At 39.0% G+C, this 26865-nt stretch overlaps 1 protein-coding gene across 1 annotated transcript; it reads left to right on the top strand.

The window, feature by feature from the left end:
- The first annotated feature begins 1218 nt into the window (after positions 1 to 1218).
- On the top strand, positions 1219 to 2495 carry LOC107792590 (S-adenosylmethionine decarboxylase proenzyme 4-like). The gene has a single exon (XM_016614815.2). The coding sequence runs from the start codon at positions 1353 to 1355 to the stop codon at positions 2361 to 2363; it is 1011 nt and encodes a 336-aa protein (XP_016470301.1). The 5' UTR covers positions 1219 to 1352; the 3' UTR covers positions 2364 to 2495.
- Positions 2496 to 26865: the final 24370 nt, after the last annotated feature.

Here is a 26865-nt window from a genome sequence, read left to right as displayed (position 1 = left end):
TCAAGCAGCGATTGCAAAATATGTATGGAATATAGTTAAAAAGCAGACAATTTATGGGTAAAATGGGCGAACCATATTTGCTTAAAAGGTGCCTCTTGGTGGGAGTATCAGCCTCCTCAAGAATGTTGTTGGTACTTGAGGAAAATAGGCTCCATGCAAGACATATTTGCAGAGGGATATGTCCAGAGTGGTTATTTAGCAGATAGTGCTATAAATGGAGGCAAGGAACTGGAGAGAAATGGGAGAGTAGCAGATGGTTTTGGAGAAAATATAACACCCCAAAGCATAGCTTCATAAGGTTGTTAGCTATACATAGAAGACTCTTAACAATAGAGAGGCTGGCTAGGTTGGGAATTTTCCAAGAAACTAACTGTGTCATATGGGGAGGGGAGAGTGGAAACAGTAGATCACTTATATTTTGAATGTTCATTTTCTAAAGCATGCATTAAAGAAGTATTGGTATGGCTGAAAATGGGAGTGCAGCAGTGGGAATTCAATGGAATATGGAGAAGAATGACTAGAAGAGTCAGTGGAAAAGCAAGCAGAAGATTTACTGTTGCAATCTTGGTGGCACTGGTGTATCGTATATGGGGAGTGAGGAATGATGCTATGTGGAATCAAAAAGTCCCTAGACCTCACATGGTAGTTAACTCTATAAAGGAGGAATGCAGAGAAAAGATTCACGACATCCTAGGTCGAAGAGCAATAACGGTAAGGCAAAAATTGTGCATAGAACAGTTACTGTAAATAGAATAGCTCAATTGTAATAGTTCTTGAATGGAAAAAGATAGTGAAAGCTGGAGTATGATCAGTAAGGGGAGTGGAAAATAGGAGGAGGGGAGTGGAAAATAGGAGGGATTTACTTGTAAAGATTTGTGCTGGTGATTAAATAAAATTTTTATTTCACCAAAAAAAATAATATATATTTTACAATAAAATGTACCAATTGACTGTCCGTCCTTAGACTTACTCAAATAGAAGTAGACCATAGGACTAAAAAACAAAAACAAAATGCGCGTGGCTATGGACCTGGGATTCATATTGTTGTCCAAAAAAAATGTCTCATGCAAAAAATAACCATCATCTTGTATTCATTTTGCTTACGCTCATTATTCTTGGTTGCCTTATCCGCATGCCCCCATCTCCATCTCATCACCCCCCTTCCTCCCCACCCCACTCCTCTCTCATTTTCTTCCACTATATATACTCACTTCCCTGTTTCGGTTTAGGCACCAACACTCTCCCACTCAAGAAAAAAATATCACACTTTATAATTAACCTTGTCCATATTTTCAGAAATATTCAAGTTTAAGTGATTTATAATTATCTGTTATCATATATAGTTTCATCAAATGGCTGCTTCTGGTTTTGAAGGATTTGAGAAGAGGCTGGAGCTACACTTCTCCGGCGATGACCCGGTGATCGGAATGGGTGGTCTCCGGCACGTTGACTTTGATTCAATAGAGGAAGTATTACATGCTGTGCAGTGCACCGTAGTATCAGCTGCTGGTAACCAATATTTTGATTCCTACGTACTATCAGAATCAAGCCTTTTCGTATACCCCACAAAAATAATCATCAAAACATGTGGGACCACCGAGTTGTTAAAATCTATCCGTCCATTTATCCACTATGCATGCGAAATTGGACTTATTATAACTGAGTGTAGGTACACTAGAGGAAATTACATTTTCCCAAAAGCACAACCTTACCCTCATACAAATTTCAAAGAAGAAATTATTTACTTACAAGACCAATTACCTAATCATCTTTGCTACAGAAAAGCCTCTGTTATGCCTTCAAAATTCACTTCACATTCTTGGCATGTATTTTCAGCTAGTTGTGACAAGTTTTACTCACTTCCTATTTCGAACGATTTGTACACAGTGGAAATTTGTATGACGGATCTTGACCGGGTACTTGCCCGGAAATTCTTTAAACATCCGGATACTACCGGAAAACAGATGACGGAGATAACCGGAATCGGAGATATTAACTCAAATGCATTGATTTGTGACTTTGCATTTGATCCTTGTGGATATTCCATGAATGGTATTGACGGAGATCGTTACTCTACAATTCATGTAACGCCAGAAGATGGTTTTAGTTACGCGAGTTATGAGTGTGTGGGGTCCATTTACGATGATCGTGATGATATTGTTAAGGTTTTGAAGAAGGTGGTTCAGGTTTTCCGACCGGGGACGATGTCCGTGTCGATCACGTGTACGAACAGCAGTGAGATTTGGAGCAGAATTGTTAAAGCCGTAGAGCCACTTGGGATGAAACGCCGGAGTTGCACGGTTGATGAATTTCCTGCTGCTGGAACTGTGGTGTTTCAAACTTTTACGTCCACCAGGAAATAGGTGAATTGTATGATGATGAGGCAGATTTCAGGATTTGAACTTAAAGTTTTTAGTAGTGAACTCGTTGTATTTTAAAATTATGGGTTCATAATATTATATTTATTGAAATTTCAATAAATTTTTGTTCATAGATATCTATGTTCATCTAAAAATATTAAATTCATGTGAACCCATAAATTATAAGCTCCATCCGCCTTTGGTATGCTATGTGTGGCGGCAACGGCTATGGTTGGTGGTAGTGTCATGGTGGTTTAAGTGTGGAAGATATTTAGCAAAGTATATGGTGGAAGTTAAGTAGGGAATCCTTATTTTTACTTGTCTTTTTAATGTATTATTTCTTAGAGTTTAGTTGAAATTTTTAAGTAAAAAAATCATGTGATCAATATTGATGCATGGGGTAATGCAATTGCATGCATCGGATTGGATGTGAGCTTTGACTTGTGTAGAAAAGTTATAGTGTTGAGAAATGGAAGAATGGGAAATGGTGTGGTTGATACATCATGATAACGCAACCCACTTATGTTTGTCACGCCTAGAGAGAGAATTTTGATCAAATTCCCTCTTTTGTGTCATGTAGTGGTGGATAACTGTAGGAAAAAAAGATGAAGGCATGAACTTCTACGTACAATCTCTTTAGTTTTCATTTGTCTTTCTTCTCATCTCTTGTTAAATAATTTTTTTTCTTTTTTTTTTTGGATAAAAAAGAGAAGCCGTAATACAAATATAAAATTGCATGGGGCTACCTTCCCGTGCTTTCCTAATTCCAAGCCTAATGTCATGGGCTGCTTTCCAGACACGTCCCATGACCCCTTGGCCGCGCCCCATGGCGGCCTAGCAAGCCTCACAATGCCTAGCGCCATGGTCGGCTCCGTGGTCTTGGCTGCGCCAAGTGACAAGCGCGCATGTGCCTCTGTCGCCCCACCGATGCCTCTCGCCAGCGCCCAAGGGCTGGCCAATGACAACAGCGCCGCGCGCCCTGACAATGCCGCGCGCGCAGATCCTGATGCCTCGCCAGTGCCCAGCTGCAGGCCCATTCCAGCAGCGCCTCGCGCACAGACCCTGATGCCAAGCACCAGTGCCCAGCCTCAGGCCAGCACATCAAGTGTCGCGCGCGCCCACAGCAACGCGCGCGCAGACCCTGACCCGCAAGACAAAGAAGCTGCCATCGGACTTAGTTTTACCTTGTAATAATCTAAGTCTTTTTCATTGTAATCATAGGCTAGTTTACATCATTTTCATTTCAGTGTGCTTCTACATCTTTATTAGGACTAGTCTTGTAATGTTGGTTTGTTTTTTTTAAGCATTATTAAGGGGGACCAAACAATCAAACATTTTTCAAGCAAGCATTTTCTGGTGTCTCTCCCCCTCGACACCGCATCTTTGTAATCAGCATTTTCATTCATCAATAAAATCATCATCATCATTCAAAACCCCAATTCTCTCTCAGCTTCCGCAATTGCTCACGACATTGGTTTTCCCGCACGGCACTGACAATCTAGTCTAGCGTGCGGAGGAGACCTCATTGGCGGACAGCAACCGCACTGACATCGGTTGCTTAGCCTTACGTTGCCCTTCCAAAGAACATCAGGAAGTCGTTGCGTAACAGTTGGTATTAGAGCCTAGGCTCGACATCGGACGAGGGAACACATTTGCCATCATCACCATTTCTGACCATGGTGAATCATGGGGAGCGTCTAGCATCCCTAGAAGAGACGGTTGACCGATTACGACCAATCGTGGATACGGTGCCTGATCAAAACAACAACCTAGTGCAAAGGTTGGACGACCTGGACCGCCGAATGCGGCAGGCCGAAAATGACATTGCAAACATCAGTCGTGACTCTGACGACGACCGACAAACGGCAGCCATCGAAACTGCCAATATTCATGGCAAATTTGAGGACCTCCAACAGGAGCGTGCCGACGATTTAGCCCATCAGCAACAGGAGGCAGACAGACTAACTGCCATGCAGCAAACCATAAACGGCTTGACAAACAAGCTCAATGTTGTCAATGCTGCCTTACAGAGCCTACTTCGAGAAGGCGACCATCACATCAGGGGTGCAGCAAACCTCACCCCCATTCCACAAAAGCTTAAGATACCGGAGCCAAAGCCATACGACGGATCCCGGGATGCTAAAGAAGTGGAAAACTTCATCTTCGACATCGAACAATACTTTGATGTCGTGGGCCATTTGGAGGAATCCAAAAAGGTAGCGACTGCTGCCATGTATCTTCAGGGCGATGCCAAACTTTGGTGGCGGGTCAAATACGAAGCCATCAAGGCCGGTGAAGATACTCTTCAGACATGGGACGAATTGAAGGTAGCCATACGCCTGCAGTTCTTCCCCGAAAATGTGGAATACAATGCAAGGAGAAAGCTACGAGAACTCCGCCACACCAGATCAGTGCGCGAGTACGTGCGTGAATTCTCCGCACTCATGCTAAACATACGCGACATGGGGGACAAAGACAAACTCTTCGCATTCAGAGAAGGTTTGAAACCTCATGCCCGTATGGAACTACAGCGACAACGGGTAGACACCCTGCCCAAGGCCATTCAAGCTGCAGAATGCCTTGGCGATTATCATTTGGGAACTCAGAACGACAGGCCCCAGCCGTCTGTCCGAGGGGGATTCAACGGGCACCATCCCAGTAATAGTGGCCCAAGCAAAAGTGGAGGAGATCGGAGTGCATCCAAAACTAAGACTCTTCCCTCCAACAGCAACAGTGCTGCATCCATCAACAACAATCAAGGGAGAAAGCCTCCCTCAGAATGCCGTCATTGCGGCGGGGCGCATTGGAACAATGAATGCCCAAACATCAAGGTCAATGCTCATCAGACAGTCGAGGATGAGTTAGACGCATCAGACACATCAGATGACGACCAGGTAGGCGCCTTCAATGCAATTGTTGGCTCTATCCCACATGCCTTAGCGGGGACCAGTGCATGTCCTCCTAAGAAAACATCAGTCCCAATCACCAAGAAAGGGAAGGAAAAGATGGACGAGAGGCCTCCTAAACAAGCGAGTACCCTAATGTTCGTCAAATTGAAAGTGAACGGCAAGCCCCTTCACGCCTTGATAGACACGGGTGCCACCCACAACTACTTGTCATCAATGCAAGTAGAGCGCCTAGGTCTTGTTGTACAAAAGAGCAAAGGCCGCGTCAAGGCTATCAACTCACCACCTCAGACATTGGGTGGAACAGCTACAAATGTCCCAGTGAAACTTGGCCCATATAAAGGAAGCATCGACCTGCGCATCGCAATCATAGATGACTTCGACATCATAGTGGGTTTGGAGTTCATGAGACAAACCAACACCATACCGGTACCATATGCCAACATGCTCTTGATGATGGGAGAAAAAGAGGCCAAGCCCTGCACCATACCATGCTTTCCCATAAAGATGGCCGCTGAAAACATCTCGGCCATGCAGTTGGAGAAGGTAGTCGACAGACATGAACCCCTGGTTCCGACTACCCTTCGCAGCAACAATCAGCCATCATATCATCGGCCTCAAAAGACTGGTGACGCTCCTCATCGTGTGAAGATTTATCAGCCATGCCATAAGGACAAGTCGGATCACTCATCACAGACGGGACCCTCGCAGCCATTACATGTCCCTCAGAGACCATGGGAAAGTGTTTCCCTCAGATTCATCACGGGATTGCCCCAAGTCGGCAATCTTGCATAAATCATGGTTGTCATAGATCAATTCTCAAACTATGCAACTTTCATAGCAGCCCCGCAAAATGCATCAGTAGAAGATACAGCTCGACTCTTTTTCTCGCACATTGTCAAACATTGGGGCCTGCCCAAAGACATTGTTAGTAGGTGCGACTCACGCTTTACTAGCAACTTTTGGACCCATCTCTTCAGGTGCTTTGGGTCAACATTGAGTCACAACTCAGACATCCATCCACCATCGGATGGCCAGACAGACCGGTCCGATGACATGCTGGAGGAATATCTCCGCAACTTCGCAACCGGATCACAGAAGCATTGGGTGAAGCTCTTGGATGCTGCTCAACTGTGTTTCAATTCTCAAAAGAGCCATCATACAAACAAAAGCCCTTTTGAAATTGTTACCGGACAGCAACCGCTTCTCCCGCAAACGGTGAATGCATCAACCATGCCGAAATCTCCTCGAGCTGCCAACTTCTCGAGCGAATGGGAGCGCAACATGGAGATAGTGCGGAGCTATCTCATCAAGGCCCAAGAGCGGGCAAAAAGGTTCACCGAACAAAAGCGTTGCTTTGCCCAACATCAACCAGGGGACAAAGTAATGCTATGCATCCCAAAGCGGTACTTGTTTGCAGAAAGGACCCATGACCCTCGGCTGCAACAAAAATACATCGGGCCCTTGCCCATTGAAAAACGCATTGGGAAGTCCACATACCAGGTGAAAACTCCATCCTGGTGGAAGATCCATCCAGTCTTCCATGTCAGCCGCATGAAATCATTGCGTCGCTACAACAGCAAGTTCACAGAACAGAGGGGCGCAGACCTCCCATCCAACAACCATCAGAAACATCATCATCATCATCATCATCATAAGGCTCCGAGGACGACGCCAACTCAGGTGGGGGAGAATGTCATGGGCTGTTTTCCAGACACGCCCCATGACCCCTTGGCCGCGCCCCATGGCGGCCTAGCAAGCCTCACAATGCCTAGCGCCATGGTCGGCCCCGTGGTCTTGGCTGCGCCAAGTGACAAGCGCGCATGTGCCTCTGTCGCCCCACCGATGCCTCTCGCCAGAACCCAAGGGCTAGCCAATGACAACAGCGTCGCGCGCCCTGACAATGTCGCGCACGCAGATCCTGATGCCTCGCCAGCGCCCAGCTGCAGGCCCATTCCAGCAGCGCCTCGCGCAGACCCTGATGCCAAGCACCAGTGCCCAGCCTTAGGCCAGCACATCAAGTGCCGCGCGCGCCCACAGCAACGCACGCGCAGACCCTGACCCGCAAGACAAAGAAGCTGCCATCGGACTTAGTTTTACCTTGTAATAATCTAAGTCCTTTTCATTGTAATCATAGGCTAGTTTACATCATTTTCATTTCAGTGTGCTTCTACAGCTTTATTAGGACTAGTCTTGTAATGTTGGTTTATTTTTTTTAAGCATTATTAAGGGGGACCAAACAATCAAACATTTCAAGCAAGCATTTTCTGGTGTCTCTCCCCCTCGACACCGCATCTTTGTAATCAGCATTTTCATTTATCAATAAAATCATCATCATCATTCAAAACCCCAATTCTCTCTCAGCTTCCGCAATTGCTCACGACATTGGTTTTCCCGCACGGCACTGACAATCTAGTATAGCGTGCGGAGGGGACCTCATTGGCGGACAGCAACCGCACTGACATCGGTTGCTTAGCCTTACGTTGCCCTTCCAAAGAACATCAAGAAGGCGTTGCGTAACACTGAGCGTGCTTTAAATGACACGACCGAATAGCAGGCGGACGTGCTTTGCATTCATCATCTTCAGGTATGACGGAAATGCATTATACCCTCTCCGCCTCGTTTTCGTTTGGTATTAAATGTACATAAAATTTATGAAATAAAGGAAGTTTTATCGCATGAATTAATAATGGGAATGTTACACAAATAGCCTCTCAGATTTAATGTTTACTTTTTCTATCCGGTATACATAAATTGTATATTGATTATACACCATTATAAATATAATATATGAATTATATATATTATACATCTGTCGGATATTTTTAGTTTAAGAGATTAGATGGACAATTATTTGGGTTAATTCTTTATTACTAAATGCAAGCTAAGGTATTAACAATTAAATAAAATGTGGTAAGAATTCCAATTAGTGCATTAATTTCATATTTATATCTCCTAGTAAAAGATAAGTGGCTAGTGGGATCTCAACTAGTCATGTTAGTAAGAATAAGTCATGTTCTTAATGATGCATATAAAATGGTAACGGGAGAATATTAAATTTAAAACACCAGGTCAAACCATTATATGTTTCTTTAACATTGCAAAGCTACAATCTACTACGTACTATATTTCTGCTATCAGACATCTCGCTTTATAAAATTAAAGTCAACCATCATTTTGTTACTACTCTATTCAGATCGCGTGCTTATGCATGATTCGCCGTAATGGATATGTAAATGATAACTTACAAGAATCTCGCATGCACCAAAAAATAATTAAGAAGATATATTAAAGCCGAATTAGGGGAGGTACTACATTTTATTACAAGACTGAAGTGGTGGTTGGTCAAATTTCCCTCTTGCTCCCAAGCAATTAGGACGGCAGCGAGCAGGAGATGAATGGGCGTTAGCATTTGGTAGGGGGAGAGACGAATGATAATTAGTACTTAGTATAATACTAACTTTTCTAGAGAATTCTACATTATTAGCATGCAACAGCACAGTTTTGCTCTTGTGTACCCTAATTAATTTGTTAAGCTATCTGGAAGATCAAGGAATTAAGGGACGACTTCAGAAAGGAAAGGATTAAAAGGGAATCACTGAACTTACAAATGAAGAACCTGCTTTCTATTCTGCACTCAAATCCTTAGGCATTCTTGATGAAGCTATTGCAAAAGAAGCAAACGTTAGTTTTGTGGAGTCACTTCATTAGCTTTAAACTAAACTTAAATAAACATTGAACAGACAAATCATGAAAGGGGTTATAATTTGGTAAAACAAATTTGAGTTTAAAATAAAATCCATTTGATTAATGATTGTGGGAGTTAATTACAACTTTCATTGGCTTGATTAAAGAAGAAATTATATAGCTGATACGTAATCAATATATGGTTAATACGTATAACTCTTTGTTTGATACTATATTTTAGAAGTAGTTGGGCATGCGTTGAACACAAAAAATGAGCTCTAAATATCAACTTTGCACTTAATAAAAGTTGGATTTAGTAGTGTGTGGGGGAACTAAGTATACGCGGTGCAATTACTTTGGTCCTTTTAGCTCAACATCATCGTATTGCATGAATTTAAAGTACCATTACTACTAGGGGTGTACATAAGTCGAGTTGGTTCGGATTTTATAATTACTAAACCAAACCAATTGTGTCGGGTCATTAAATTAAAAGACCAAATCAAACCAATAAAATTCGGGTTTTTCAATCTCGGTTTTTCTCGGGTTTTCGGATTTTTCGGTTTTTTTCCTGATAAAATCTTCGTAGAACAAAACATATAACTTGTGCTCAAAATATTTCTTTAATCCTAGTAAGATACAACTGTATAAAGTATTTTCCAAGAAAACAATACAAAATATGAAATGTGTCATGGCATTATCCTAAAATATCCAACAACAAAGACAATAAAATTATGTAATATAAATATTGCTAATTAAAAGCCATAATAAAAATAAACATAATCTAAAAGTACTAAGTCATGCTAAAATAAGTAGACTAATAAGGGAGTATTAGTTACATGACTAAACGCTAAAGAAAAAATAAAAATAGATTATGTATTTTTATCTAAATTATTGCAAGACAAAAAATAGATATTCAACACATTCTCGTTCATAGTATTGATTTGAATGTCTTTTGTTAGCATTACTATTGATTTGCTTTTGGTTTGGGCTTTTGTTAGCATTATTTAATGAGAAATTTTCATAAAGCACTATTTTTTTAGTAGTAATTAGCCATCTATAGATACCATTTGCTATATTACGGATTATAGATACCTTTTATGTTGTTATACGATGCATTTGATGTATTTAAGCTATTGTATTCATGAATACAGTAGCAAAAATAGGTGTGAATCAGGGAAGTCCAGCTGATCAGTTGTTGTATTCGAGTGTATTCGACTGTATACATGGAGTGAAACATGGGATTAGAACTAGACATATTATTGTATTCGACTGTATTCACGGCGTGAAATAGGGGATTACACTGTTTTTAAAACGGAAAGTGAATCAATTAACATAATAGACTCCTAATATAACTCAACAAACTCAATTATAACGCACAAAATTTGTATTTTCAGTTATAAAAAAGATTCTCAACCAAAAAAATACCTCAAAACATATCAATCTTTAGAGAAATTATATAATACATCTGAATGCATAAATTATATTAATTAAAAAAAACTTATGAATACATTCATGGCATATAGCGAGACAGTGAATACGAAGAAATACATAGAATACAACGGGGTACATTGAAATACAATAAAAAAAAAGACAGAGAATACAATAAAATATATAGAATACAGCGAGATACATTGAATTACAATGAAAAAAAAAGACAATGAATACAATGAAAATCATGAAAGTACAGCGTAATACGTTGAAATTACATTGAAATATATATATATATGAAAAGAAATGTTCTTCTTCATCGAGAAAGAAAGAAATCGTCACTCAGTGGATCTCCGAAACCGAATCCTCTTTCCACGACCGCCGCCATCTCCTCGTTGGACTTGACGTCGAGTGGCAGCCCAGTTTCCACCGCAACCAGCAATTCAAAGTTGCAACTCTCCAGCTCTGTGTCTAGCGTCGTTGCCTCATATTCCAACTCCTCTACTGCAGTTCAATTCCAGAAGAAGACAAAGCAAAAAGAAAGAAAAAAATTGGATGTCGCCGGAAGATGAGAAGAAGAGGAAGTTAAAGAAAGGGTAGTTGTAGAATCCTTTAAAGAGGGTTATAAAGAGGTTTTTCGGCGACCGGAAAACCAACCAAGAACGGCGGCAGAAGGATCATCACGCTGGTGTAAAGGGAGGGGAAAGTGGGAAGGGATAGAAAGAAAATCGGTGGAAGGAGGAAGAGATCGGAAATTTTAATGGGATGAGGGAAGAGAATGGGGATGTATCAAAGTAGAGAGAGAAAGAAAAAAATGTAACTGATTAGCGTATTTAGTGGCTTAGGGCTAGGAGGAAACCAAAATTAAATATTTTGCTATAAACCTTAAAAGGTATCTATAAAATATAATTTTTTTAAATGGTATTTATTTAAAATAAATAAGGTGTTAACCTTTGCTATAAGAGGTAAAAATTCCTTATTTAATTCACTAATATTAATGGCTATAAAACTTATCGGAACATTCAAAAGTCTAAGTCCAACCTTGAAATAATACCTTAATAGATAAAATTATGAAATTTTTTAAGAAATATTTATAAATTACATCACAATAAGTATATTTATATATTAAATATATCTAAATTTTCTATATATGTAATGTCGGGTTGGTTTGGTTTCGGTTTGACTTTCTTTAGTTAAAACCAAACCAAATCAATTATGATCGGGGGTTTTTCCAACACCAAACCAAATCAAATCAAACCATAGTCGGGTTTTTTTTTCTTGATTTGACTCGAATTATCGAGTTGGTGCGGTTTGTCGATTTTCTTTGTATTCCCCTAATTACTACTCTATCGTTTTAAAACATCAGAATTACAGAGTTACTATGTTGTAATTATTGACAACATTGTAGTGTTTCCTATTTTGTTAAGCATCTAGATGTTTTGTCGGCAGTTCGTTCATCTCTTATGGGCTGCTTCGAACCATTTCTTATAAGCACCGTTCATCACATGACCAAAAGCCTTAACTCCACTCTGGTACTTTTTTCCTTGTAATTAATCTTTACCCTTTAACTACATTTTACACGCATGCTTATAATAGCTTCGTATGACGATTATGGACTTAGGTTTTTCCTCAGTTAAAAATATTTGTCATCAAGTATGCACTACAAGAAGAATTCAAATTTGTGACAGAATATTTATGGCGGAAACATCTGTTTTGTGATGAATTTGTGGCAGTTTTATGATAAAAATTCATTAATGTGAACGAAATTTGTGACGATGATGATCTGTTATAATTCTCTTACAAATTTTTGAAGAAAATAACAGTATGTCCAAATTCGGTCACAAATTTATGACAAAAATTAGGGTATCCATCATAATTTCGTCAGAAATTTGTGACAAACGTATTAATCCTTCACAAACTATTCTCTAGCTAATTTCTTTTATGAAAAATAAAGTTTAGGACGGATGATTCCGTCACAAAAATTGTGGTGGCCATATGAATCTTTCACAAAATTGTAACGAAAATAAGAATTCAGTCACAAAATGTTTAACAAGGCAACTATTCATAAAAATTATTGGATTTCGTGGCGGAACTGTGAGGGATTATGCCGTATCAAAGTTTGCCAAATGAAATGTGCAACATCGGAAGAAAATAAAATATGTAGGCTAAGTAGCCTAAGTGACTAATATAAAAGAGTGAGAGGGCAACCTTTACAATAATATTTTCCAATTAAATTATTACTTATGTAATTATTATAAATAATTGTATTATTAAATATTATCAAAATCATTGCCAATATTATTTAATTATTATATATTTCTAAATATAAAATCTAATTTGTGACGGAATGAGTTTGTCACAAAATTTGTGATTGAATTTATCCGTTTTAGTCCTTCACGATTTATGACTACTTTAACCTTTATTTTGTCATATATTTTGTGATCGATTAGCAAAATTCGTCTCTTGCTGCCATATGTGATTATGAAGTGTGATACTTCAAAGTAATTCTTGTTATAAGTCATGTGTTGGGAACGATTCGATTATTTAAATTGTCATTTGTCTTCCTTATTTGAGTTATTCATATTACATTTTTGTGTTCTGATTATGTTGCTGCTTTATTACTCGTTCACTTCTTGCTGCCATATTTGTTCCGTCATTTCATTGTTGGTTGTAAATTACAAATTATTCCACTGATAGCCTTATATTTATGTTCCTTCCATTGTTAGCTTTATGATATGTCTTGCACAGATTTCTATTCTAGTAGGTGTTTTGACCTGGCTTCATCACTATTCTACCGAGGTTAGCCTTGATACTTATTGGGTACTGTTGTGGTGTACCCATGCTACGCTTCTACATATTTTTGTGCATATCCAATACTTCCGCTCGTGACGGGCACCGATGTTTGGACTAACTATTTCGGAGACTTCAATATATACCTGCTAGACGTTCGCATACCTCGGAGTCACCTTCTGAAGTTTTTCTTTGTTACTATTGATTTCTATTCCAAACAGTGATATATTTGATATTCTTCGTTACTCTTAGAAAGGCTTATGACTTCGTACTAACAATTTTGGGATGTCGTATCTACGGATGGTTGTTAGTTATGTATGGAAATTAATGTTTCATGTTAAATGATTAATTGGTTTAAATCTGATAATAACTCACCATGTGCTAGGCTTACCTAGTCCTAGGGACTAGGTGCCATCAAGACTCCTAAGGAGGGATTTTGGGCCGTGACAATAAAATTAGTATGGATGGACTCGTATTTGAACGGGTTATCGGAATTTGTGAGTTTTGCTGGATTTCGGGATGCGGGTCCGGGTTAACTTTTTGGTTGACTTTGAGTATTTGATTAAAGATTTGACCTTTATCGTTTGGGTTTGCATCCTATGGTATTATTTGATGATTTTGAGTTGCTTGACTAGTTTCGAGCTGTTCGGGGGTTGATTTTTGCATGATGGCGCTTCTAGTGTATCGATTTGGCTTGTTTAAGGCAAGTGTTTTGCCTAACTTTACTGGGGAGATTTTTTCTACTATTGATATTGTTTGCTACATGCGGAGGTAGTGCATATACGAGGTGACGAGTGGTTATGCATGTGCAAGGGTTTCCATGCTCGGGAGGGAAAATTATATGCTCCTTTGTGCTTTTATTGAACTTGATAATCCGTTAACCTATGCTTCATTTGACTCTAGGACTAGTAGACTCAATTATCTGCGTTAGAAATCATGTTAGAACATATGACATCTTAAAAATAATTTAATGCGACGTTCTCTAAAACCGTTTGCATACTTAACTTGATCGTAGAATCAGGAATCTACATCTATACCTCTTATTGACATGTTACTTGAGCTTATTTATTCGTAATAAGAGATGATGATTGGAGTTTTAGGGTAATGTTTGACACGATGAGTATTTTCGGGCGGTTGATATATTTGGCACGATGAGTATTCCCATGCGGTTGATATGACGTTGGCATGATGAGTATTTTCGTGCGGTTTGTAAAGAGATTGTTTTGTTGATTATTACTATGTAGAAATGAAAGGAATTTGAATTTTTGTTATGATTACTCATTCATTAAGCATTACAAGTCCTTTATTTTGGTTTCTATTAGTGTTTGTTGTTTCATATGATGCCTTCCGTTTGAGTTCCTTATATAGTTATTTATGTGTTTTCCCTTTGGATCGTACTGTTATAGCTATGTTTTTATCTTGTCTGTTACTGTTACACATGCGCTTTCACTTAATTTACTTCTATTACACGTCTTCTTCGAATTCATGTCTTTGCTTGTATTAGCCCATACTTGTTACATGCCTCTGATTGTCATGTAATTTACTTGTTAAATTCCTTAGTTTGCTACATGTTTTCACTCACTACATATTTTCACTCACTACATGTTTTAACCTGCTATATGTCTCCACTTAGCATACGCCTTCATTGATTAAATACCTTTACTAGCTACGTGCTTCTACTTGCTATATGATTTCATATATTGAATGCCCTCATTTGATCCCTGTTCTTTCTTGATAAATATCATTGCTTGTTTCATGTATTACTCTCCTTTGCTTAACCGGATTCGGTGACTTGTGGATTGGTTGTGTGATATACCTTGTGGAAGCCTTGTCATTATATATGGTGGACTAGTTTTTGATATTGGACTGCTCATTCTACTCTGTTGAGTTGTATTACCTAGTCGGATATTGCATGTTCATTTTCTTAGTGTTACATTGTGAATTTTTTCCGCGTTTGGTTATTGTTGTGGTTTCATATAATATTATTGCTATTGTAGATCGAGTTACACGTCACAACAGTGATTAATATATATACTGATATTATTAATATTGTGGATTGGGTTGCACATTTAATAGTTATATATATATATATGGGGGATCGGGTTGCACGCCGCAATAATATTGATATGAGATATGAGATCGGGTGCGAGTCGCATATATATATATATATTTGTGCACCACAACAGAGAAGAATATTCTATCGTGTTGTGAGACTGAGAAGTGATGATATTTTTGGGCTCTCTATCATTTGTATTCTTGTGTCATTCATTACGTGATTATGTGTGTATCTTTTCTCATATTTCCTCTTTCTACTTATTACCTGCATATGTACAAATATAAGTAGGTATCTTTTAACTAAAAATCTCGCCACTACTTTATCAAGGTTAGTTAAGATATTTACAGAGTAAATAGGGTAGGTTGTACTCATGCTACACTTCTGCACCTTTTGTATGCAGATCTTGGAGCTACGTAGTTGTGGAAGACAAAGCCGTATATTGAATACGTGCCCGCGTTCTAGATTTATGCTGCCTCTTGTTCAATGTAGCTCAGAATTTAAGTTCTGTCTATGTAAACTTCAATCCATTATTGTATTTATTCTTCCTATCGATTTTGTAAACTAAATCATGGTGCTCATGACTTGTACCACCAATTCTTGGGATAGTTGTAATGAATTGGCTTTTAGTTTATATTTTATACATTGTTGATTTCTTAGTTTAGTTGTAATTTATGTATTTTGGCATACCTAGCAGATTGGATTAGGTTCCATCACGACTAGATGACTTTTAGATCATGACATTTTCTTTGGGACATTAAATAAATTGCCTTTCATTCTCTTTGGATATCAAATAAAAATGCACACTTCTATCCTCGATTCTAATTTATCCGCTTTCCCTTTCAGCACGTTGCCGGACAATTCCAAACCCGAATGCGCCGCAAATTGGGCTTGCGCCCAGTGTACAATTCTACTGGAGTTGAAGGTACCGACTTGGAAGGAACAAAATTCAGAATATAATTTGTTGTTTCTAAAGCATATCTGCAGAAAAAAAAGGCAAATCGGAATAACTTAACATTAATTTAACTATTTCCATTAGCGTCTCATTTATTTTTACTGCCATACCATTTTGTTGTGGTATTCTTGGGGTAGAAAATTGAGATATATTTCCACAATCTGATAAGTATTTAATGAATTATGCAGAAAGGTATTCACTACCGCGATCAGATCGTAATGATTTGATATGTTTATCATGTTGTTTCTTGTTTCCGTCTTAAATTCTTTGAATTTCTCAACGCATTCAGACTTATGGAGCAACAGATAAATGTATCCATATTTTGAGTAATCATTTATTAAAGTCACAAAGTACTCAAAACCATCTTTGCTTGTATATTCATAGGACCACGCAAATCAGAATAAAATAATTCCAACTTATCACTAGCTCTATTTCCTTTTGAGGAGAATGTCTCTTGGTCATTTTTCCTTCTAAACAGGATTTGCATGTTGGTAGTGCATCCACTTTCAATGAACTCAAAGGTCCATCTGAAACCAACCTCGAAATCATATTTAGATTTATAAGACCTAGACATAAGTACCACAAATAAATTTGACTCAATTTAGAAATATGTTTTCTTCTATGTGGAAGATTAATATTATTTTTGTTGGTTGTACCACACGAGGAGATATATTAAGTATAAAAAGGGCATGTACTCTAGCAACAATGTAGATAAAATATTTATTAAACTTAATAACAACAGAGTTATTAGCAAAATAAAAATTATAACCAACATCCATTATTTTTAAAACCGAAATAAAATTCCTTCTAGTAGAAGGTACATAGAGAACATCCTTTAAAACTAAAACTCTATCAGTACAAAATGAAACTCTAATATCTCCTAATCCTAAAGCTGGTGTTGGCTCGTCGTTGGCTTGAAAAATGCAAACTTCATTCTCACTTAGCCGTCACATTTTCTGAAACACCTGCAAAGTAGTGCAGATATGATTAGTTTCTCCTGAATCTATACCCCCAAAACATGGTAGAGACAACCGCTAAACAAGTTTCAAATGCATTAAAATTTGAATTACCTTTCTTAGTCAACTTTTTCAAATTGACAGGGCATTGCATTTTGTGATGCCTAGGTTGGTTGCAGTGATAGCACTTTCCTTTAGGCCTTTTCACACTAGCAGTCGCACCTCTAGGTGCCAAACCTTATGAGCCTTCTTGTTTTTCTTATCGCCTTTCGGCTTAGAAATTGAAGCTTTCTCAACATTCAGTGTCACAACTGGAGCTTGCTTGCTGCTTGCAGCTTGTTCAACAATTTCGCTAATGACAAATTTATTTTGTTCATATTATAGTTCAAGCAAAGTTATTAAAAACTGTCAGACATGGTTTGCAGTAAATTTGAGATTTCTTATCAATCACAGCTCCAAGGACCTCCAGTTCATTCAAAAGAGGGATTATGTTCAGAACATGATCCCTAACTGATGATCCTTCAGCCATCTTGGTACTCAAAATGGCTTTGATGGCTGTCTGCTTAGCCGCACGATTTTGCTCTCCGAACATCTCTTTGAAACTTTCAAGCATGTCATAAGCAGAATCCATAGACTTATACAGATGTCGCAAAACATTCGCCATAGAGGCAAGGATGTAATACCGCATCATCTCATCAGCCTTAACCTATTTATCATAGGCCTTAACCTAATCATCTATAGCATCTTTATTAGATTTTTCTAGGCACTCCCCCGTTATTACGAATTTGCACCATTCAGCAGTTAGGACAATATCAAGATTCATTTTTCAGTCAACGTAATTCAACCCTTTTAACTTATTTTGGTTCAAAATTGAAGTAAGTAGATTGAACGAAGACATGGTTAATAGCCAGTTTGATAAGCTTATAAGCTTCCAAATACCCTCGTAGCCCCCTGTCAATTAAGACAAATTAGAAGATTTTGCAACAGGGTTTTAGCTTTATATACTCCATAGTATATGCATTGTCTTCTCCACTTGAAAATAGATAATCTTTGTTTAGTCTTTTCAACAAAGTGAACATGTCTAGTAGATGTGTTTCGAGACGGGACCGTTAAGGTTTTTTCTACAATTTGTGAGGCGTTAAGCTCCATTTCAGTTGGAACCATTACTTGATCAATGTATTATCATTTTATTATAGTAGCTAACAACGTTAATGCTAGATGTAGTTCTTTTTAATTTTATAGTTTCTTTCAATGCAAAGTCTTTTCGAATCAGTAGTTTTTTTTCGTTCAATACATTCTTTCTCTTAGGTACTAGTACAATCATGCTTCATTTTTTATGTATAGTCTTTTCACTATTTCTCTTTATGCATGTCTTTTCATTGTTTATTAACTTAAAATATTAATGCTAGATCTAATATTTTTTTATTGTATTGTTTCTTTCAATGTAAAGTTAGTTCATATTTTTTTGGTTTGATAGCTTCTTTGTTGGGTTCTACTAGTACCGTACTTAGCCTTTATCCATTGTCTTTTCATTATTTATTACTCACAGTAAATATAATATTAATGCTAGATTTAATATTTTTTTTAATTGTATTATTTCTTTCAATGCAAAGTCTGTTCATAGCTTTTTTCGTTCGCTAGCTTCTTTCTCTTGGGAACTAGTAGTACTGTGCTTAGCTTCTATGTAAAGTCTTTTCATAATTTATCATATGTGGGAAGTAACAAAAAGTAACCATCCTTATGAAACCAAGGGAGTAACTAGTTACATATACAATTGTTTGAATTTCCTACATCTCTATAAATTATTAGATGGAAGCCACGTGTACATAATATATTTATTTTACTTGCTAACATGATTAAAGTTGGAGAAGCAACTATTCTTTTTACCTTCCTCTTCGCTAATCAAGACCCAAAGTTGTTGTCCTCTTCTCTTTTAGCGTTATCCTTCCATTACACATATATTTTTTTGTTCTTAATTACCAAAAACAGATGAGAAAAAGCGTTAGTCCATCTCTTACATTGTTTGGCATATGAAATACATTTCTTTTTTTTTCTACATTGCAATTCTGGGTTTTCACAAATTATTTAACAAAATTTTGATTTCATGAATTTTCATGATAAACCCACTTAGTTTCTCCTATATGAGAATTGAAAGATTTTAGATTTCTTTAAGTACATGTATATCTCTGTATATTTGTTTGTGATAAATTTACACAAATTTTTTGGATTCTATATTATCTCTATATTTTTATGTGTTAGGTGATCCTAATTTTACAAGTCTTAAAGTCCTAAAAGCAAGTGTTACTGCTTTGGTTGCTCTCGAAAAAGAGCGGACCAATTTACATCTGGCTATAATGGAGTTGCTGAATCGCACTGATGAAATTGCAGTTGTTTGATGGCCGTTCGGAGCACCGGCCCAACAATTCGAGTTGGACTGTATTAATTCGAGCTAGATTGCATTGGTATTATCTATTCCTATCTACAAACACATAAAATAAAAGCCATTTCGTAAATTCAATTATCTTTGGAGCAAATATGGATGAATAGATTTATTTTGAATAGCATAAAGAAATTGCTTTGTAATCTTTGATAGGAACAATTGGAGTCAAATGGTATTTATAGTAAGGAATTATTTGAAATAAAAAGATTCAAGCACATAATATTTATATTTTTATGCGAAACACATGCCATATTCTTGCATGAAACATTAGAAACCACTGCTGAAATATATTACATGGCCCCGCTTCAGATGCAATATCTTCAAAACATCGATTGTTCTTTCCCTTCCAAATTGTCATGAGCAAGTATAATATTTCAGACGGCCTTATGTTTTCCTACAATCTTCCTTCCTAGCCAGCTTTTGATAGTTGATATAAATTATAGGTTCTGCCATAAGCAGTTATGATATCACAAATTTGTATAGCATGAAAACATGAATCACAAAAAATATGACTTTCCCAAGCATAAATTTATTTTTACCCAAGCAGAAGGAAGGAAAATAACCTTTTAACACCAAATCATCTCGTACTTATTGATATTATATTTGTCTTCTTTCAATCCAAACGTTACCTGGACTAAACACTTCCTCACAAGCACTGGGGAATTCAGACGACATTCCTGAAGGTAAGCAAGAGTATGTGTCCACACCAGAAAATTCATCATATATGTACTAATATCCATCTTCTTGTCCAACATCTGAAAAATTTCGAGATATGCCTAGCAGGTAATTAAGATTTCATACTGTGATCAAATATTCTAAAGCCTTCATTTGTGAAAACAAAGAAGAGAAAAGATGCACATCCAACAGGGAGCTTGGAACGATAGAGAACCTACTCTTGTCTAAGCGTTCAAAGAAAAACATACTTCATGCCTATGATTGGAAAGCATGAAAAAAAATTAAAGCTCTAAGATGCATAACAAACACCATATCACATAACTTAGTCAAACTGGATCAGTTTTAATGCTGTCTAAACCCATGAGTTTGCTGGTAAGGTAAAAAATGCAGGAGCCAAAAAGTAATGGCACCTTTTTTATTTTGTTGCCACGACTCAAAATTCCACCATAGACGTTGTGATGGAACTTAGTCTCTAAGACTAGGTAAGCCGTTTACTATAACAATTCAAGCTAGTTTTTTTTTACAATGATAATTTGAAATAGAGTTTAATATAAATACTGAAACCAAAAGCAAAAATAATCATACAACCTCCCAAGACTGGTAATACAGAGTCACGAACTCTAACCGAATATATAGAATGATATCACGACCCAAGTTCTCCCTCCATGAACTGTCGTGACGGCACCTAGTCTCTACGACTAGGTAAGCCTAACCATTTGCGGAAAATGAATTAAAGATACAAAACCAACAATTAACAGATAAGACGATAAAAAGTTTAAAATGCCGCTCGACATATACAATGAGAACACACTCAAACTAAACGTAGCACTCCCAAAATCCGGAATCTCATGAATCACAAGCTAACGAAATACATAATGTTTCTAATTCCAGAAGTCTAATAACAAAAAAAATACCGGGAAAAGTCTATAACTGAAGGGAGAATAGAGAGGGACTTCTAGGTCTGCGGACGCGGCAGATATACCTCGAAGTGTCTGGATCGACTTGCCTCATTGGAAATATGGCTGAGAAGAAGAACCTAGATCTGCACACGAAAAACATGTGCAGGAAAGCGCATGAGGACACCACATCGATACCCAATAAGTGCCAAGCCTAACCTCGATCGAGTAGTGACGAGATCAGGTTAGGCCCTACTAGTTATACATATATAACAAGGTAAAATAGTATGAGATATGGCAGTATAGTTAAAATACTAACAGCCAACGAAAAATGAATTTACAGAAAAAAATAACTCAGTACACAAAGATAGCAACAGGGGATCTCCTTGGATAATATCCCGTAATCCCAAACGTAAATGTATAGAGGATCCCCCGGGATACCGTCCCGTAGTCCAAATGGTAAATGTGCAAGGGGATCTCCCAAAATATCATTTCGTAGTCCCAAAGTAAATATCCAGTACAAGGGATCTCCCAGGATACCGTCTCGTAGTCCCAAATATAAATGTGCAAGGGGATCTCCCGGAATACTGTTCCGTAGTCCCAAAATAAACATGCAAAGGGGGGAGGTATCTCTCGAAATACCGTTCCGTAGTCCCAAAGTAAATACTCAACCCAATCAGTTCACTCAACAGTCTCAACAAAAATTATACAGTTCTATTCAAGTTCGCATCAAAGAGACAAGTAATTACTACCCTAACATGCTGCATAGAGTCTAGTTAGGCAGTTAAAGCAGATAAGGCAGTTAAGGCACGTAAGTATGCTTTCCTACGCTAAATAGGAGGCTACATATACTAGTATTATTCAATTTAAAAGAGAAATATAGATATTTACTTAATGAAAACATGTTTTTCAACAATTAGCTCGTGTACGCACTCGTCACCTCACGTACACATCTTTCATATAATAATAGTACCAAAATCCTAAGGGAAGTTCCCTAACACAAGGTTAGACAAGTCATTTACCTCGAACCAAGTCAAAATCAATCCGATATCATGTTCTTGGCACAAGTATCCAACTCCGAGTGGCCCCAATCTAATCAACTCAATTACATAACGTAAATAAAACTACAAGCAACTAATTTAACTAATTAACTCAATGCTAAGGCAAGAAAATAGAAAAATGCCCAAAAATTCTCTCCGGGCCAACGTCTCGGAATTGGTTAAAAGTCAAAGATTATGAACATCTATTCACTCAGAGTCTAACCATACCAAATTTACTCAAATCCGATACCAAAATCTCGATCAAAATCCTAAAATTCGGCCTAAGAACTTTTCTCAAATTTTCCCAATTTTCATCCCAAATCCGAAATTAAATGATGAAATTAAGCTTAGATTAATGGTGTGATGACCCGGCTAGTCGTATCATGAGTTATCGCTCTATTTCCCTCATTTCTGCTTCTTATTGCTTTGTCTATCGGTTCTATGTGTGATCGGGTTGGTTGATTCGGGTTCGGAAAGGATTTTGGTAAGGTTTGAGACACTTAGTCTCTTTTGAGAAAGCTTAAGTTGGAATAGTCAATCGGATGTTGACTTATGTGTTAGAGGGATCGGATGTGAGTTTCGATGGTTCGGTTAGCTTCGGGAGGTGATTTGGGACTTAGGAGCGTGATCGGAATGAGTTCTGGAGGTATGGAGTAGATTTAGGCTTGAATTGGCGAAATTGGATTTTTGGCGATTTCTGGTTGATAGGTGAGATTTTGATATAGGGGTCGGAATAGAATTCCGAGAGTTGCAGTATTTTTGTTGTGTCATTTGGGATGTGTGTGCGAAATTTCAGGTCATTCGGACGTGATTTGGTTGGGTTTTTGATCAAAAGCGTAATTCGGAAGAATTTGGAAAACTTAGGTCTGAATCTGATGTGTTTTGATTGATTCAATGTTCTTTGAGGTGTTTTGAAGATTGGTATAAGTTTGAATAAGGTTATGGGATATGTTTGTACTTTTGGTTGAGGTTCCTGGGGCCTCGGGGTGATTTCGGATGGTTTACGGAGAAGTTTGGAATTTTGGTGAGCTGGAGATTTTCTACTTCTGGTATATCCGTACTTGCGGATTGGGGATCGCATGTGCGATGCCGCAGATGCGAGGTAGAAGGCCGCAGAAGTGGAAGAAGGTGAGGTAGGTTGTGACCGAAAAAACATTTGGGTAACCGCACCTGCGATGGCGCAGGTGCAGAGATATCATCGCAGATGTGGAAAGTTGAGAATAAGTGAAAAACTGCAGAAGCGGCTCTTGGACCGCAAAAGCGGTACCGCAGATGCGGTGGATTGACCGTAGGTGCAAAAATGCCTGGGTTAGAATGTATATATCTCTTCCTTCGCGATTTTAAGAGGGTTTAACCATTTTTAAACGTGATTTCTGGAGCTTTGGGCAATTTTGAAGAGAGAATTCAAGGAGACTTCATTGAGATAAGGATTTTGGACCTAAAACTTGTTCCTATGGTATTATGTCACGGATTAGAGCTATAACTAATGGAATTTAAGGGTTAGAATTGGGGAAACTAGGGCATGGTATTGGAGACCTAGACTTGAGGATTTGAGGGGCCATTTGTGGTCGGATTTTGGTACTTTTGATATGTATGAACTCGTGGGGAGATGAGGAATATATTGTTGTGAATTTTATCGAATTCCAAGACGTAGGCCCGGGGTCGGGTTTTGGTAATTTCGGGAATAAGTTGTAAATTGATTGTTTTCGCTTGGGCTTCATTTCCTTAGCATATTTGACGTCGTTATTCTGATTTTGGATAGATTCGATGTGAGTGGAGGCCGATTCTAGGGGCAAAGGCGTCGCGGGCTAGAGATTTGCCCGGATTGAGATGAGTAATGATTGTAAATGATGTACTGAGAGTATGAAACCCTGGATTTGCACATCTTTGTGCTATATTGAGGTGGCGCACACGCTAGATGACGAGCGTGGGGTCGTGCACTATTGGGGATTGTGACTTAGTCCATCCCAAATGACTGTTTTACCGCGTATTTGACTGAAAACTATTTGCTATCATCATGTTTTGGGCTGAATGCCATATTTGGGCTTCGTGCCAACTATTTGAACCCTTAGGGGATTTTTATTGATATTTTCTCACTGTTTTGACTTTATACTTGAACTCAGTCATGCTATATTAACTGTTTTTCATGACTCAGCCATGTTTACTCTGATTTATCACTTAAATGATATTTTAAATGATATTTTGGGCTGAGCTCTATGTTTTATTGTTGCCCGAGTGGCTGTTAGATTCTGACTGAGTAAGGTCGAGGGCCTATGTTGTGAGGAAACACTGATTATGATTATGAGGCCGAGAGTTTGAGATTTGTACGCCATGAGGTGGCTTGTTGATATAAGGTCGAGAGCCTAGTGATGATGCCACGAGATGGCTTGATATTGCGCTTGGGCCGTAAGGGGCCCCTCCAGGAGTCTTCACACCCCCAGTGAGCGTGGGTACCCATTATGTTGTGAGATATAGCCCGAGGGGTTGGTATTGTTGATATTGTGCCCGAGGGTCAATCCTTTATGTGCTTATTTGTCTTCCATTTACCTGCTTAGTTGTTAAAAAGGCGTTTCATGAAGTTTAAACTGAATAAAAATGACTTTACACATTATCACTGCTTCACTGTTTTTACTGGCTTTTACTGTTCCCGGGTAGCCTATACTATGCCTTACGTGATTTCTTGTTTTCAGTCTTTATTTATGATTATTATTCACTGAGTTAAAGTACTCACTTTACTCCCTACACCCCATGTGCAGATTCAAGCGTTGCTGATCCTGCCAGCGAGGGTTGAGAGATCCCGGTAGATTTTGGAGTCCATGAGGTAGCTGCTTGGCGTCCGCAGTCCCATGCTTCTCCCCCTTTATCTCATTTCTTCCCCTTTCTTGGTTATTCTGTAATAGCTTGGTAGACATTTCAGACTTGTAGTATATCGATAGATGCTCATGACTAGTGACACCTCGGTATCGGGTTGTGTTAGGTTGTATTCCGCATATTATTTGTATTGTCACTGCTTACTTTTGGATTTATATCATGTTTAAGACTAAATGCTTAATGTTTAATTGCTTAAAATGGAAATTGGAAATGTGTCAGCTGGTCTTGTCTTCACGAGAGGTGTCATCACGACCGGGGTCGGGTTTTGGGTCGTGACAAGTTGGTATCAAAGCCTAGGTTACATAGGTCTCACGAGTCATGAGCAGGTTTAGTAGAGTCTCGCGGATCGGTACGGAGACGTCTGTATTTATCCTCGAGAGGCTGCAGAACCTTTAGGAAAATTTCATATTCTTGAGATTCTTCTCGTGCGAATTTGTTGATCCGAGTACTAAATTTCTATCATTCTATTCTCTCACAGATGGTGAGGACACGCGCTACCGGTCAAGATGGACGACCACCAGTACCACCAGCTGTGGCCACTAGAGGCCGATGACATGTTCGTGGTCGCGGTAGGGGCAGAGGTGTGGCCCGCACAGCAGCTAGGGCAGCGCCTACAGACCCACTAGCTGCCCCAGTTTAGGATCAGGTCCCAGTTGTGGACGCTCCAATCAGGCACCAGCTGTGCCCATTATGATTCCGGGTCAATAAGAGGCCTTGGCTCAGATTCTATTAGTTTGCACTGGCCTAGCTCAGGCGGTTTCAGTCACTATAACCGCAACTACTTCTCTGGCCGGAGGAGGCAATTAGACTCCCACTGCTCGCACACCTAAGCAAGTTGTGCAGGGACTTCAGACACCAGGGGCACATCCAACCCAGCCGGTTATAGCTGCTTAGGACTATGTAGTTCCTGCCATGCTAGAGGACGAGCAGCGTAGGTTGGAGAGGTTTGGTAGAGTTCAGCCTCTGACCTTCAGTGGTGTAGAGGGCGAGGATGCCCAGGGTTTCTTAGATAAATGTCAGAGGATGCTTCATACAGCGGGTATTCTGGAGACCAGCGGGGTCGCTTTCACTACTTATTAGTTTTCGGGAGCTGTCTTCACTTGGTATGAGACTTTTGATAGGATTAGTCATGTTGGTGCAACACCCCTTACCTTGCAGCAGTTCTCCGTTCTCTTTCTGGAGAAATATGTGCCGTAGTCTTGCAGAGAGGAGCTGCGTAGGGAGTTTGAGTGGTTGCGTCAGGGAGAGATGACTGTGATGCAGTATGAGATGAGGTTCTCCGAGTTAGCTCGTCATGTTATTTGATTGGTTCCGACAAATAGAGAAAGGATTAGGAGGTTTGTTCACTTATCAGCTTCGTATTCTCATGACCAGGGAGATGGTGACTGGTGATACTTTCGAGGAGGTTGTGTATATTTCCCGTGAGATTGAGTCTATTCGTTGCCAGGAGCGAGAGGAGAGGGGGGCCAAGAGGTCTCTAGGATCTGGTAGCTATAGTGGTGCTTCTTCGAGAGGTCAGTTTCAGCACGACAAAGGTTGTCCATTCAGGCATGTTCAGCCAGCTCGCCCAGGTTATTGTGGGGTGTCATCGGGTCATGGTTCTCACAGTTCTCATCAAGGCCAGTCATCACTTAGTGCCCTTCCAGCTCATAGTTCATCCCGTGCTCCCTCAGTTCAGGGCTTTTCTATGCCAGGTGCATCTGCTAGTTACTCCGGTGCTAGGGGTTCCCTTCAGTCCCCTTCTCCAGCACCCGAGAGTCGCTATGAGTGTGGAGAGATGGGTCATATATGGAGGCAGTGTCCTCACC

The sequence above is a fragment of the Nicotiana tabacum genome, chromosome 8 (assembly GCF_000715075.1).
Source record: "Nicotiana tabacum cultivar K326 chromosome 8, ASM71507v2, whole genome shotgun sequence".
In the NCBI taxonomy this organism is placed as follows: domain Eukaryota; kingdom Viridiplantae; phylum Streptophyta; class Magnoliopsida; order Solanales; family Solanaceae; genus Nicotiana; species Nicotiana tabacum.
Note: the sequence above shows the minus strand (reverse complement) of the source record. Positions and strands in the feature narration are given on the sequence as shown.